The sequence below is a fragment of the Ahaetulla prasina genome, chromosome 4 (genome assembly GCF_028640845.1).
Source record: "Ahaetulla prasina isolate Xishuangbanna chromosome 4, ASM2864084v1, whole genome shotgun sequence".
In the NCBI taxonomy this organism is placed as follows: domain Eukaryota; kingdom Metazoa; phylum Chordata; class Lepidosauria; order Squamata; family Colubridae; genus Ahaetulla; species Ahaetulla prasina.
The window spans coordinates 26,281,553-26,296,782 of NC_080542.1; the positions used below are offsets into that span (position 1 = coordinate 26,281,553).

General features: G+C 40.7%; 1 protein-coding gene across 6 annotated transcripts in view; it reads left to right on the forward strand.

Annotated features, from left to right (window-relative positions):
- ALDH16A1 (aldehyde dehydrogenase 16 family member A1) overlaps window positions 1-15,230 on the forward strand; it is a 64,191-nt gene that overhangs the window by 26,077 nt on the left and 22,884 nt on the right. For 5 of the 6 annotated variants that reach the window (XM_058180134.1, XM_058180133.1, XM_058180132.1 and 2 more), the window contains 9 exons: window positions 890-967; window positions 3,320-3,504; window positions 6,227-6,379; window positions 7,386-7,583; window positions 9,164-9,262; window positions 12,175-12,311; window positions 13,112-13,217; window positions 13,300-13,466; window positions 15,014-15,181. In XM_058180134.1, the coding sequence (XP_058036117.1) occupies window positions 890-967; window positions 3,320-3,504; window positions 6,227-6,379; window positions 7,386-7,583; window positions 9,164-9,262; window positions 12,175-12,311; window positions 13,112-13,217; window positions 13,300-13,466; window positions 15,014-15,181 (1,291 nt within the window). The remainder of the gene's footprint in view (window positions 1-889; window positions 968-3,319; window positions 3,505-6,226; window positions 6,380-7,385; window positions 7,584-9,163; window positions 9,263-12,174; window positions 12,312-13,111; window positions 13,218-13,299; window positions 13,467-15,013; window positions 15,182-15,230) is intronic. The other variant, XM_058180131.1, reaches the window with a different exon arrangement.

Consider the following 15,230-nt stretch of genomic DNA (forward strand, 5'->3'; position numbering starts at 1 on the left):
GCTAATGGGGTCATGCAGGCGCGCGCGTACACACACACACACACACACACACACACACACACACACACACACATTAATCCCTAGTGATTAGATTTGGGGTCACAGGCAAACTGTGTATTGTCCAGTAGTAAACCGCTTTATTTAATTACATTTGCTTTTTGCATTGTATTCTTTATTTTTTGTACAGCTGGCTACCATAGCTTAATGTTTTACAATAAAATCCCCAGCAAGGTTGATAGTAATAAAAAAAAAATAAGAACAAGCACTAGTGATAGGTTTAACTGTTAAGGCTGCAACATATTTTGGATTATTTGAAGGATGAATATTGCATGTTGGATGTTTCAACACTGGAGGCTTTTAAGAAGAGACTGGACAGCCATTTGTCTACAATGGTATAGGGTCTCCTGTCTAAGCAGGGGTTGGGTTAGAAGATCTCCAACGTCCCTTTCCACTCTGTTATTCTGTTATTAAATGAGGTGAAAAACACTAGATATCAAACGTAACTTTATTGTATGATATTGTTGCAAATTGAGTCTCGTGACTAGTTATATGAATGTATGTAATAAATAATTGAAAGTTTTTAAAAATTCAATAAAGAAGTCAACTCCTGAAGTTCAACAAGATTTGCATTCACAGTTTTGTGGTGCGCTTTAATGTAGGTTCAGCTAGAATCACCACTATATTAATACACTTGCTGGCTGGGTAGGTCTGTCTGAAGTTCCTCTCTAAGAAATAATACCTATAGGAAGTTTTGGTCTTGGACTGCAGCCTTCCTGTACAGATCCCAAAGTGGAAAATAGAGAAAATTTGGCCCCTAAAAAGGATGGTTGTAGGTACTGAATGCAGCCACAGAAACACTCCGTTTCTGATGAAACTTGTCTCTCTATAGGTGTTGTTGCTGTTCTTATTCCTCGAAGTTTTCCTTTGCTGACGCTGACGTGGAAGTTGTGTTCAGCCCTGGCGATGGGTATGTAAAAATGGTTCCAACTCATCCAAGCAAGTCTTGAGATCCACCCTGACACAAAAGTCACTGGGTTGATCTCCATTTACTCTATCTCGTGAGGTTAATCTGAAAATAAAATTATGCAGAGAAAAAGAAACTTGATCTCAGTTCTTTGAAAGACGATATGGTTAAAAATATGTGTTTTTATTCCATTAAGAAAATTTATGTGGTTGCCCAATTCAATCAGGGTGACTCCAATTGGCCTTATAGAAGTACCACCCCAAATACAAAACTCAATGAACTCCCAGCCTCCTGGTGACAACAATTAAACAAGCCACTTGATGGGCTCCATATATTATCTTGGGATGTCCAGGCCCACTGGCAAAACCATGTCTTCAGAGCTTTTTAAAAGGGTATCGAGGGCCAATCTTATCTCCACAGGGATGATGTTCCACAGGAAGGGAGCCACCACAGATAAGGCCCTTCTTCTTGGTTCCACTAAATGGATCTCCTTAAGAGAAGGGACCTGTAGCATACCTTGTCTCCCTGTTGTGCTTTTAAAGGAAATACTGTAACCTGGAGTTGGTTTGGTGTAGAGTAGGGGTGTCAAACTCAAGGCCTGCAGGCCACATCCAGCCCACAGGGTGCTTAAATCTGGCCTGCGGGGCCAGTCTGGAAATAGCAAAGGATCAGCCCACAGTGCCTCTGCTAGCAAAAATGGAGCATGCCACACACACCCCTTGCAACCGCCTTTGGCCTATGGAGTGCCTCTCAGGCCCAAAAACTCCCAACACTCCGGAGCGTTCCAGGAGGCCGTCCTTGACTCAGAAGGTTATAAAAGGGAGGAAAAATAAAATATTTTACCTTTCAGGCTTTCAGGATTCTGCTACTATAGCCTATATCAATAATTTTTATAGTTTTAATCTTCCTATGGAGTCAGTTTTTTGATCTGGTCTCTCTCTCTCATAAGGTGATCAAGTAAGTATTAAAAAAACAAAATCACATAAATCACAGCCTCCCTATTTTTATAAGTTTATAAAGCCATATCTGAGGAGGTGCGGTCCCATGTCGCGCCCACCATGGCCATGCCCAGCCCCCACCCACCCCACCCGGCCCTCTGAGGTCAAACCCAATCCTGATGTGGCCCTCAATGAAATTGAGTTTGACACCCCTGGAGAAAAGGTTAAAGGCATCGGGCCAGAAACCAGAAGATTGTGAGGTCTAGTCCTGCCTTGGGCACAAAGCCAGCTGGATAACTTTACGTCAGTTACTGTTTCTCAAACCTAGAAAGAAGGCAGTGGATGAAGTATGCCTGAACATATTATCAAGAAAATTGCATGGACCTCTTACATTGAATGTTGACTCACAGGCACCATCACTGACAAACGAGTTATAAACTGGGTACTTTGAATAGTATATGTTGTATAGATGAATAAACTCACAAGATCTATTTTTTTGTTGGTCATTTATCTATCCCCAGCTTATCATACTTGAAAGTGCTTTGTCTTTATATATGGCTGATATCAGTTTTCTGAGCTAGGTGTCACCTTGATAAGAACGTTCCCTAAACTCCTGGGATGTTAAGTGCCAAGGAACTTTTTTCCATTTTCCCTGTCAGTTTCATTGACCATCTACCCACAATTGAACCATGAGATGGAGAAAAGGACTCTGGCTCGACATTTTCCCTGCCTCAGTTGTGTTTTTTCAGATTGCCCTTATTTACAAATCCTTTCTTGTCTTGATTCTACTGACCCAGTGCCAGATCTAAGCACGAGCTAAACAAGATACAACTTCAACTTTTTCTGAAAACACAAGGTCCTTTTTTTGTGAGACCTTCTGGGGCAACATTTTAACAAAAAGCCTTGAAAGTTCAGGGCCTAACCAAGTCTAAATCTGGCACTGACTTCTGTCATGAAAAAAATGGAAATCATTGGCTCCCCCTTTGTCTTCTTCACCTTTCCCCCCCCCCCCCCGCCTAATGTCCTTCAGTTTTCCCAAGTGACTGGGAATAGAGGTGATTGAGCCTCAAATTTATCTTGCTAAGTGAGACATTTGTTAATGTGTTTTGCCCCGGGATACTGCAACCGTCATAGTTATGAGTCAGTTGTCAACTGTATTTGGATCACATGACCATGGGGATGCTGCAACAGTCATAAGTGTGAAAATTGGTCATAAGTCACTTCTTTCAGTGATGTCGTAACTTTGAACGGTCACTAAATGAATTGTTTTAAGTCGAGGCCTACCTGTCACAGGAGTTGCAATCCAACATATTTGGAGGCCACTGCATATCAGATGGGAGAGAAGAATATAGGGAATAGATATTTCTCTAGCTTTTTACCTGCCTCCCTAACTCTCCATTGCGTGCTTTGCCAACAGGAAACACGACAATCTTGAAGCCAGCCAGGTCCACCGGTTTGGCTGCTCTGTTCTTCGCCGAAGTCTGTACCCAAGCTGGGCTCCCCCCAGGGGTCTTCAATGTCCTCACTGGCGATCAGGGGCTAGGAGAAGCCTTGGCACGTGACCCAAGCATTGACAAAGTGGCCTTTGCTGGAACTGCCAAGGTAAAGCTCCTTTGTCTCCCTCCATTCAGGCATCTAGGAAGAAACTCAGGAGGGAAGATCAGGGTTGGGTTGTTAATACATAGGTTAAGGCAGAGGTCTCCAACCTTTCTGGACTGGTGGAGGCAGGGAAGGGAAGAGAAGAGGGAAGGGCTTCGTGCAGGAGCTGCTTTCACAAATGCAGCTTCGCATGCAAGCACAACAGTAACCCACCACTTCCATAGCCTGGTTCCAAATGGGTTGCAGCCTGAGCCATGGTCTGGGGGTTGGGGACCCCTGGGTTAAGGCACCAGGCTAAAAGCAAGGAGACTGTGAGTTCTAGTCCTGCCATAGACAGGAAACCCAAATGGATGACCTTGGGCCAGTCACTTTCTCTTAGCCTAACTTTTTTCCCAGGGTTGTTATTGTGGGAAAAATAGGAAGGAGTATTGTGGTATTGATTTATTTATAAAAAATAAAAAAGGTGGAATATACATGAATAAAGATGAGGTTGCAGTCCTGTCTGCATTTTGTAAACCTTTGTATTAAGAGCAGGATGAAGTTATTTTGAAGTGTTACATTCAAAGTCAGCCAGGGATCTATTCCGTCCCTCTTTTTTTTTTTTTTAAACTCTGTCTCATTCAATTTAGTCAAAGAGAATTTGCATTCTTTGAAAAGGGAAGAGAGTTTTGCAGAAATTATATGGCAGCACTATTATTATTATGGCTATTGTTGCTCTTCCTGTTGATTTGCTTTATGAGGTATTTGATTGGGAAGACTATACAAGTAGTCTTTAACTTACGGCCACAACCTGGATCAGAATTTCCATTGCTAAGCAGAGAACAACTGAATTATACCCAATTTTTTTTTTAAAAATGGCCATAGTTTCTTAAGCAGATCACTCAGTTATTAAGTAAATCATGCTGTTATTAAGCAAACCCCTATTGATAGCTTATCAGAGGTTGGAAATCACAAATGGCAATCAGATTAGCTTAGGCTGGGGATATTGCAACTGTTGTAGTTGCCCAGTGCCCAGATTTTCATCATGTGACCCTGGAGATGCCATAACAGCTGTAAATGGAAAGATCAACTGTAAGTCATATTTTTCAGCACTGTTATGTTCTTTGAATGGTTGCAAAACTAATGGCTGCAGGTTGAGGATTACCTATATGCAGAAAATGTGAAAAAGGCATCATAAAAATGAAAAAAAAATAATATACACATGAAATAAAATAAAAAAGCAATTAAATTTAAAAAAATGATTTATAAAGTGTTCAGGCCCACAGCCAGATTTTAAAGCTTTCTCAGACAGAAAAATTGTTTAGCATGAAGATCATTAAGTAGCATTAACAGGAATGCAGTATTTTGACACTTATTTATAAGGTGGTTTTCTCCAATTTGGACGGCCTCCAATTATATTATGGACTTCAACTCCCTAAATTCTCAGTAATGGCTATGTTGGCAAGGGAAATCTGGGTCTTGAAGTTCATTTCCCAGAAAAGACTCAGATTAGGGAAGGTTGAACAACAAGATAGACAAAAGGTTTTGGGTAGATGCATTTTTCACTGTATAAACTGTCATTGCTTTCCTGATTTCCTATGTTTCAGTTAAATCCACAAAAGAAGAAATGAGGGAATTTGCCCAGTGGACTTTTTGCAGTGATGATGCTACTATCATTGCTAAAGAACAGTCCCATTCTTGAGAAATTTTTGGACCAATTAAATTCAAAGAAATTTTTCAACCAATTCCTCTTCTCCCAAATTTTGAGGGAAATTTTCAAAAGCTCCTTTTGTCTCAACAAGGTGCCTAATGGGAAGTTTAACAATCTGTTTCTGTGTGTTCAGCAATGGTAGAATAAACTTCCTGTCCTGAGGCTTCATATTAGATGGTCATATTAGAACTTCCAGTTAGTTCATTGGAATTATGGGAACTGTAGCCCAACACAACTGGAAGATGTCTGGTTGGAGATAGTCACAGTAAAGAACATTTTAGATCTGTTTTCTGAGGAAATCACTTAGCCATGTTTCACTTTAGGAAGCAAGAGGTTCAAACATTTTTACTTCTTCCCTCAACAGATAATAAGTCGTCCTTGAGTTACAATAATTCATTTAATGACTTTGAAGTTACAACTGCACTAAAAATAGTGAGTTATGATCATTTTTCACATGACCATTGTAGCATCCCCATGGTCAGGTGATCAAAATTAAGATGCTTGGCAACTGACTCACATTTATGACGGTTGCAGTGTCCCAGGACCATGTAATCATCTTTTTTGACCTTCTGGCAAGTAAAGTCAATGAGGAAGCCAGATTCACTTAACAACCGAGTTACCAACTCAACAACTACAGTGATTCACTTAACAAATGTAGCAAGAAACGACGTTAAATAGGGCAAAAGTCACTTAACAAATAACTCACTTAACAAATGTCTTACTGAACAACAAAAATGTTGGGCTCAGTTGTGATCATAAGTCAAGGACTACCTGTATCTACTTCACTCCAGCTTTCTTCTGTTTTCCCATCACCCACTGCATTTCACTGTTCTTTTGATAATGTAGTGTCCTTTTGATAGTGTAACACAGGACCTTCAGTCTTCTACTTATTCTAAAATCAGTGACACTTCCATTCTCCCTTGTTCCAACTAGAGCAAGAATTTGACATGAGGAATGGGACTTTGGGTTGGTGTGGGAGGGATGGTCAATGGCCATTTTAAATTTGATGTGATGGGGAATGTGTTGCTGGTACAGGTGGGCCGTTGTCTGCGTCAAGTCACAGCTGGCAGTGGCAAGAAGCTTTGTCTCCAACTTGGGGAGAAGTTGCCCTTCATTGTCTTTGACTCAGCTGACTTGGATAGTGCTGTTGATGCAGTGGTGGACTCCATCTGGCTGAATCGAGGACAGGTATGCTTTTAACCAAAGGTAATATCAAATGAAGAAGAGACCTGGGGAATGGCTGTTCCTTGATATTTCCCCCTTTTTCAGTTGGCTGATTGCTCACCTAACCACTGCAAAAGAGGGAAATACTAAAAAACTCAATTCTTCGTATTTCTTCTTTGGCAGCCTGTTAGATTTTAACTCTTATGATATAGTAAACCTTTGTCCAGAATTATCTGAAAAATTTGGCACATGCATATAAAACTTTGGATATGCATGTCAGCTGCCCCCTTCAGTTGCCCCTATTTATCCAATTACAGTTGTGTTTATTTTTTTGCGTTTGCACTGTTTAAGATTAGATTAACAGAGTTGGAAGGGACCTTGTAAGTCATCTAGTCCAACCCCCCGCCCAAGCATTATGTTACATCAATTAGTCCCTAAAAATAGGGACTAGATATATAATTAAAAGTTCAAGCTGGAACACAATCGTTTTAAAATAAATTAATGGCTTCTACTTTTAAAGCCAGCTTCAACATTTTTCCAGTTAACAGAAAGAGAACAAAGTAAGGGCAGAAATACTTCAAAAGGATGTTTCTGGCATTACCTCCAAGTTTGTCTCCAGAAATAGCCAGACATTAAAGTTTGCCAAACTTCAAATAGATGAAAATAGTTATTGAAATAGCCTGCTTCCAGATGTATTGCATTTTGAAGGTCATACCTAATCTTTTGAATAGGGTCAGAAATAGACAATTATACAAGGATTCTAAATTTGCTTAGCTATAATTTATGGAATAAACTACAGTGTTCATCCAACACAAAACACCAAAACCAAACAAGCTCCAAATATTTCCAAAATGGGCAAGGAATCATATTATTTTTGTAATTGTTTATCCACATATTCCAAGTTTAAACATTTTTTAATGAATCAGGCAGTGAGCTTTACTCTTACTCTGGCATAATCTTGGCTGCAAAGTCCTGCAGCCAAGGATTGAATTAATTAACCCCATGGGTGACTTTTCCTTCCCCTTCTCAGGTCCACAGTGCTGGGGCTCAACTGTACCTTCAGGAATCCATTGCCAAAGACTTCATTCAACGCCTGAAACACCGAATGGGGCAGCTCCATTTAGGAGACTCTCTGGACAAAATCACAGACGTGGGACCATTGACCAGCGAGAAGCAGCGAAATTTCATTGAGACCCTGGTGGAAGAAGCTCGGGCTGAAGGGGCTGAGGTAAATGGGAAGGAGTCATGCCAGACCAAAGTCATCCTAACAATAATAACATTTAATAACAGTAAGTTAAAGCTAAACAGGCTCAGGCTTTAGTTCTTAGGTGGGAGAACACCTCAGGAAACCCAAGAATTTTAAGTTAGAGATGGAAGTCCCAGAAGAAGACAGTGGCCAAACCCCTCCCCACAATTGAATTTTACATTTTTAACATTTAATTATTAAAATTATTAATTATTAAAATGAAATTATTAAAAATTATTCAGTTCACATTTTTAAATATTGCAGTTGAATAGCATTAAATTTGGTTCCAGGAAAATTAGCTTTTTAAAACCTGAAATAAACCTAACATTAGGTGATAAATTTATTAATATGTATTTGATAGAAAAATCCTTTCAAACATAGTTGATGCAATGTCTTTTTAAAAAGAGGGCCCATTACTATAAATGGTATTAATTAGATAATGGAATTTATTCCAGAGCCAAACCATGTTGCTTGCAATTTCTATGTAAATAGAAATAACCCCACTGTGAAATAAACACATTATAAAACATGTCTGTGAAACATCTGTGCTATTTGTTAAAATTATGGCTTGGGTTTTTTTGCTAGTTGTTAACTAAAAGGGAAGAAAATGTAAAACGAAGATTTCAGCTTAAAAGTATTTGTAGGCGGGAGGAAATATTTCAGTAAACATTTTTAGAAAGAGTTGGTCTTTGTTTGATTTAGGAGTTGATCAAGAATAATGATTTCTCTATCAATAAGGACTTAAAGATTGTTGGAGGATGTTTCTCTTTCTCTGCTTGCCAAGAAAGGATGGGGAAGATCACTGCATCTGGAGAGTCCTAGTTTAAAAAACCTTGATGTTATTGTGATCCAGCTAGTTTTTGTCTTCCACAACTTGAATGTAGTGTTTAATGCAGGGGTCTCCAACCTTGGTCCCTTTAAGACTTGTGGACTTCAACTCCCAGAGTTCCTCAGCCAGCTTTGCTGGCTGAGGGACTCTGGGAGCTGAAGTCCATAAGTTTTAAAGGGATCAAGGTTGGAGACCCCTGGTTTTATGGAACTACATTTTCAAGTTCTTTCTGTTCATGACTTTGTGTGGCTTTTTTAACCCCGTCAGCTTTTTAAATGTTTTAATTTCTTTGAGGTGTCTGTAGTGCTTTTTGAGCTTGGTTGTTTTCTTGCAGATGTTTTATTACCCAATTAGATAACATCATCAGTGCACTAGTTGGATAATGAAACATCTGCAAGAAAACAACCAAGCTCAGAGAGCACAAGGATCCCACAGCTCAATCCTAAACTAGAGGCATATCAAGGAAAGGGAACATTTAGGTATAGCAGGGGTGCCCAAACTTGGCCCCTTGAAGAGCGGTGGACTTCAACTCCCAGAATTCCCCAACCAGCATGAGCTATAAATATGAGCAAGTTGCTGGCTGGGGAATTCTGGGAGTTGAAGTCCACCGCTCTTCAAGGGGCCAAGTTTGGCCATCCCTGAGGTATAGCCCCTTATCCTCTGCTCTGGATAGGAATCCAGATTAGAGCTTCTGTGACTGTTAACCTAATTCAAAAGTAATTATTTTTTTTAGGTGTTCCAGGCTTGGGCATCCCTCCCATCAAATAAATTGTTTTACCCTCCAACCTTAATCACCGGTGTGTATCAGACCTCCCGTTGCGTCCAGGAAGAGGTAGGAGGAGATGAGAAAGCATTTCTGATATCTGACTAGAAATTAATGTTATTAATAAATGGAGTAAGAGAGCCAGCTGGGTCCAGTAGTTAAGACTGTAGGCTAGAAACCGGGAGACCGTGAGTTCTAGTCCTGCCTTGGGCATAAAAGCCAGCTGGCTGACTTTGGGCCAGTCACTTTCTCTTAGCCTAGCCCACCTCACAGGGTTGTTAATGTTGGATACAAATAAAAAAGAGAGAGGGAGGGAGGGAGGGAGGGAGGGAGGAAGGAAGGAAGGAAGGGAGGAAGGAAGGAAGGAAGGAAGGAAGGAAGGAAAAAGAAAAGAAAGAGAAAAACAGCAGCGAGTTTATGGTGTTCTATCATCAAGTACCCATGTTTGGCCATATACTAGATTTCTTTTAAGCTAGCTTTAATCCATTTTTCTTCCCTCACCTAATATTTTCAGACAGGTTACACTAATTTGTTTTAATTCCCACTGACCATGTTAAATTGGAAATTCTGAGGCATTTGGTGGAAGGTACCTTAGTAGATGAGGCTGCCATTCTGAATGTAGCCTGGGACCATTTAAACATGGCCAACATTCACATTCTCCTGCCTTCTCTCTTGTTTTTCTGCCTCCCTTGTCCCCTCTCTTCTCCCTGTTTGGACTTTTGGACCATAATTTCTGAAGGCTTCTTTATAATTTCTGAAGAAAGCTGTAGTAAATAGTGGGGGTCAAAAGTGGGGCTTTGAAAATGCTTCAGACCTCATGCAAGACCTCCTTTTCCTTAAGGCTTTCCCTTTTCTTTCAGGATTCTGTGCCTGCCTGAGAAATGGTATGGCTGTTTTAAAAGTCATATTAAGTTCAATAAATAGATGTCTTAAAGTTGCAATGCTTAGGTTTGCAGGTTGAAGGCTAAAAAAAGTTCAGTGCTATGCTAGGTTTGAAGCTTGCTGATTATTACGGCTGTATAAAGCATTAGGTAGGAATGCCAATAAGTATCCTTACTCAAAATTTTAAAGCAGCCCCCTCCTCCAAAAGATTCCATGTGCTTGTTTCTAAACTTTGCCACATACATGTGTAGGCACAATATTTTTGCTTTGCTGATAACTGATCTCTGCATCACAGATAGACAATTGGGAAAAAGCTCTGAAATACAGGTAGTCCTCAACTTTCAACAGTTCATTTAGTGACCGTTCAAAGTTACAACAACACTGAAAAAAGCGACTTATGACTGTTTGTCACACTTACAAGCTTTGCAGGATCTCCGTGGTCACATGATCAAAATTCAGCTGCACGATAACTTGTTCATATTCATATTTATGGCGACTGCAGTTTCCCAAGGTGATGTGATCAGCTTTTGCGACCTTCTGACAAGCAAAATCAATGGGAAATCCAGATTCACTTAACAACCACGTTGTTCATTTAACAACTGCTGTGGTTCACTTAACTACTGTGTCAAGAAAGGATGTAAAATGGGGCAAGATTCATTGAACATTTGTTTTGTTTAGCAATAGAAATTTTGGGGGGCAATTGTGGTTGTAGGTTGAAGTTTACCTGTAGCCACTCCCTGCCTTTCAGTGGATGTGGCTGTTTTAAAGCATTAAGAGGGGAAGCTTCCGTCCTGAAGCTTTTTCCCCAGTCGTAGGGTTCATAACAGTTGCTATTGTCTTCTACCCATGGCATCTAACAAAGGAAGCTATGCCTTAATGAACTAACACGACAGATATAAGAGCCACCAAATGGTGATGAAAAGAGACAGAGTTTGGGTTTGCTTATCAGGTCATAAAAGGTGATCACCGAACCTTGGGACACAGCAGAGGTCATAAATATGAACCAGTTGCCAAGCATCTGAATTTTGATCTTGTGACCAAGGGGGTGTTGCAATGGCCGTAACTAGAAAATGGCCAAAAGTCACTTTCTTCAGTGCCATTGTAACTTTGGTCACTAAATGAACTGTTGTAAATTGAGGACTATCTGTACTTAGGTGCACTATCTAATGGGAAAGTAGCTTTATATAATGAAGGTGCAGTGAGTGGTGACATCAAGTAGATATAACCCTATCGCATACATGGAGAAGGGCCTTGTACGCCCTGTGTATCATCCCCACACAAATTTTGTGGACAAGAGATGGGCATTAGTTCGTTGAATGACTGCAGCATTTGTTTTTACGACTGAAGGGGTTGCAAAATTTACTGGCACATCGGCTCCATTACAGTTGTAAGACAAGGATTATCTTTATAATAAATTTGCTTCAAATGTGCAGGTAGTCCTCGACTTATGGCCACAATTCAGCCCCAAATTTCTGTTGCTAAGCAAGGCAGTTGTTAAATGAGTTTTGCTCGTTTTATGACCTTTCTTGCCACCATTATGGTTGTTAAGTGAATCCGGCTTCTCCATTGACTTTGCTTGGCAGACGGTTGCGAAAGGAGATCACATGACCCTGGGGACACTGCAACCGTCATAAATATGAACCAGTTGCCAAGCATCTGAATTTTGATCACATGACCCTGGGGATGCTGCAACGGTCATAAATGTGAGAAACAGTCATAAGTCACTTTTTTCAGTACTGTTGTAACTTCTAAAGATCACTAAATAAAGTGTTTTAGGTCGAGACTTCCCATATACTGCATCTTTTTCTGCCTTCCCTATATTTTCCATTCCATCAAATTTTGGTTATTGTGGCCAAGGAACTCTGGAGGCTCCAGGTTGCTCATTCTCAGCCTAAAGGTTCAGAGAAAACAGTTGCTTTTCGTCCTACACAAAATGTTTAAATTAAACTGTTCCTACTAATCTGCTGTTTCTATCCTGTAGCAGCTTCTGCTGTTCTCGGCCAAGCTCCCCCTCCTTGGCAGAATTTGCTTTGGTAGGAAATTGATGGGGTAATGGATTCTGATTGTTTAAAAATGATCTAAAGCATTTTCTTCTCCAGATCTTTGGACCTGTTCTGGTATCCCTGACTTTCCGGACAACCAAGGAGGCGGTGGCTTTGGGGAACAGCACACCACACGGACTGGCTGCCAGTGTGTGGACAGAAATCCTTTCCTTGGCACTCGAAGTTGCCCATAGGTATCCCTTTTAGTGTAGGCTGTTCTTTGTTAAGGTGTCCTGATCTCTCCTCTGGATCCACCTGGATTCTATCATTCAGTTCCCAGTCCCAGAAATATAAACCATTGTTTTCTCCCTGTACAGGTAGTCCTCGATTTACAGCACTTCATTTAGTGACGTTCAAAGTTACAACAGCACTGAAAAAAGTGACCTACAGCCATTTTTTACAGTTACAACCTTTGTCGCATCCCTATGATCATATGATCAAAATTCCAATGCTTAGCAACTGGTTCATAGTTAGGACCGTTGCTGTGTCCCAGGGTCCACTTTTGCAACTTTTTGACAAGTGAAGTCCACTGGGGAAGCCAGATCTACTTAACAACCATGCTACTAACTTAACAACCAGTGATTCACTTTATAACTGTGGCAAAAAAGGTTGTAAAAATGAAGCAAACCCACTTAACAAATGTCTCACTTAACAACCAAGATGAGGCACTGTGGCGCAGTGGTTAGACTGCAGTACTGCTGGCGGCCTGCAATTTGGCGGTTCAAATTTCACCAAGCTCAAGGTTGACTCAGCCTTCCATCCTTCCGAGGTGGGTAAAATGAGGACCCAGATTGTTGGGGCCAATAAGCTGACTCTATAAATCACTTAGAGAGGGCTGTAAAGCACTGTGAAGCGGTATATAAGTGCTATTGCTATTTAGGGCTCAGTTGTGGTTGTAAGTCGAGGACTCCCTGTACAGAACAAGCAAAAGTGTCTAATTTTTCATGTCATGCTACTTGAAATCTCACATCATTTTTGCCTTCTGTTTTCTTAGTTTGCAGGTTGGAACAGTCTGGATCAACAGCCACAATATGTTAGATGCAGCAGCTGCCTTTGGAGGATATAAGGAAAGTGGCCATGGATGGAACGGAGGCAAAGAGGTTAGTGAGGAAGGGCCGTAACTGGCTGGTGGGAGGGATCTCAGCACATCTCTAAGTTTTATTCTGAATTCTTTCCATCCAGGCACTTTATGAATACGTGAGACCAATCTGGGAAATTCAACCACACATTGGTGGTATGGATCTGAATTACAAAACCTTTGCTACCTCACCGAAGAATGATGTCCCAGTGATTCCTGGGGATAAAGCTCCCTGCTCTATAGTTTCTGAGCTGAGAGGAGAAATTCCAAGGTAAGAATAAGTGTGAAAGTACCTGATTTTCTCAGAAAACTACTTCACACACTTCGTAGCAAGAATTTAAAAAAAAAAAAAAGGACAGAAAATCGGACTTGATTAACTTGCACAGTTACGGTATCTCGGAATAGAAGTGGAGTGACGTGCCACAGCCAATTTGCCAACTTGCCACAGCTAAATCACGCGGTGCCTAATTCCTTTTATTTTTGCTGACCACGTTTTCATTAAAATTCATTTTCTCCCTTGTATCAAAAGAAATAATTCCTATGGCTACCAGCTTTTTGTAATGCTTTGATGATGAATTATTAAAGGAACTAGTTCCCATAGTGAGGTGGTGGTGAGTTGTTACACAGTCCCTGAACCCCTTGCATTATGGGGAAATGTTAAAAGGGCAGCTAGACCTAATGAGCAATGTGCTAATTGAATATTTACATATTATTATTAGGTGTATATTTTGCCTTGTTTTTATACAGCTCAAGATGGTATGCATAAGGCTTCTTACTTTTAATTTCCCACAGCAACAACCTTGGTAGATGGGTTGGGCTGAGAAGAGAAGAACATGCCTCTGGGAGGACTCGAACTCATGGTTGCCTGGCTTCTAATCCAGCACCTTAAATACCACAATAAAGATGTCAGTCCAGCTTTATCTCTAGGCTACTACTTTTATTGAGAAAAGATGACCTGTAACGCTTTATCCAGAGTTGCTGAAGCTTTACAACTGGTGCAAGATTTAGGGGATATGTATCCTAATTAATCTTTTAGCAAGAATGGAAATTTACAGTGAGGCTTAATAAAAAGCAGGAAAGGATCTTTATTGTTGAGTTTTGTTTAAGATGGAGCCATTGCCTAGTTCTGGGGTTTTTGAAAAGTGGTTAGGATCAAGGGTTCACCAGCATTTAAATCTCAGCATCTATTCTGATGGGTTGGCCAACATCGAATCCTTCTTCCAAAGTTCAATGTACAGAGTTCTCCCTACTTTAGCTAAATACTAAGAACAATAATGGGGCCCAGGGCAATAAGTAAGCTTTATGAGGGAGCAGGGATGTGAACCTTGGAGTGAGCAGGAATGTGAACCCTTCCTATGATCAATAAGAGACGCCTGGTTCTCTCATGCCCAGCAACTGAGGTGCATTTCAGCAAAGATATAAAGCCTTTCCCTTCTCATTAAATAACCAGAATTCGTAGCCATCTTTTGTATCTCAGTTTTGAGGAAATAGGGGTGTGGGTTTTTTTGTAGCCTTTGAACATAAAGAACTAAACTTAATAGAAGGACTTTGTCCAGACATTTTCACTTACCAAACCATTTTGCAGCCTATTCTATTTTAGAGAATCTCATCCTCGGGAAGTCTCAACCTACCGGTATCTATAAAATCCGTGCACCCAGAATTCGTTGCCTTCCTGGCCTTTTCAGCTTTGTTTTGAAATGATTCAAAAGAACAAGAGGCAAAATCTCTATTACACTTTCTCCTTCCTCCCTCCATTCCTTTTCTTTTCTTTTCTTTTCCTCCCTCCCTCCCTTCTTCCTTCCTCCCTTCCTTCCACAGCATGGACCAAACCTACAAGTTGTACTACGGTGGTGCTCAGAAGAGACCAGATTCCTTGAGTTCCCGAGCCATCCTGGATCATGCAGGCAAAGCAGTGGCCCTTGTGGCAGATGGGAACGTGAAAGACATCCATAATGCAGTGGAAGCCGCTCACAAAGCAGCACCTGGGTGAGTCTAGACCTTTCATTTAGCTTACCCTCTAACCCAGGGACTTGGG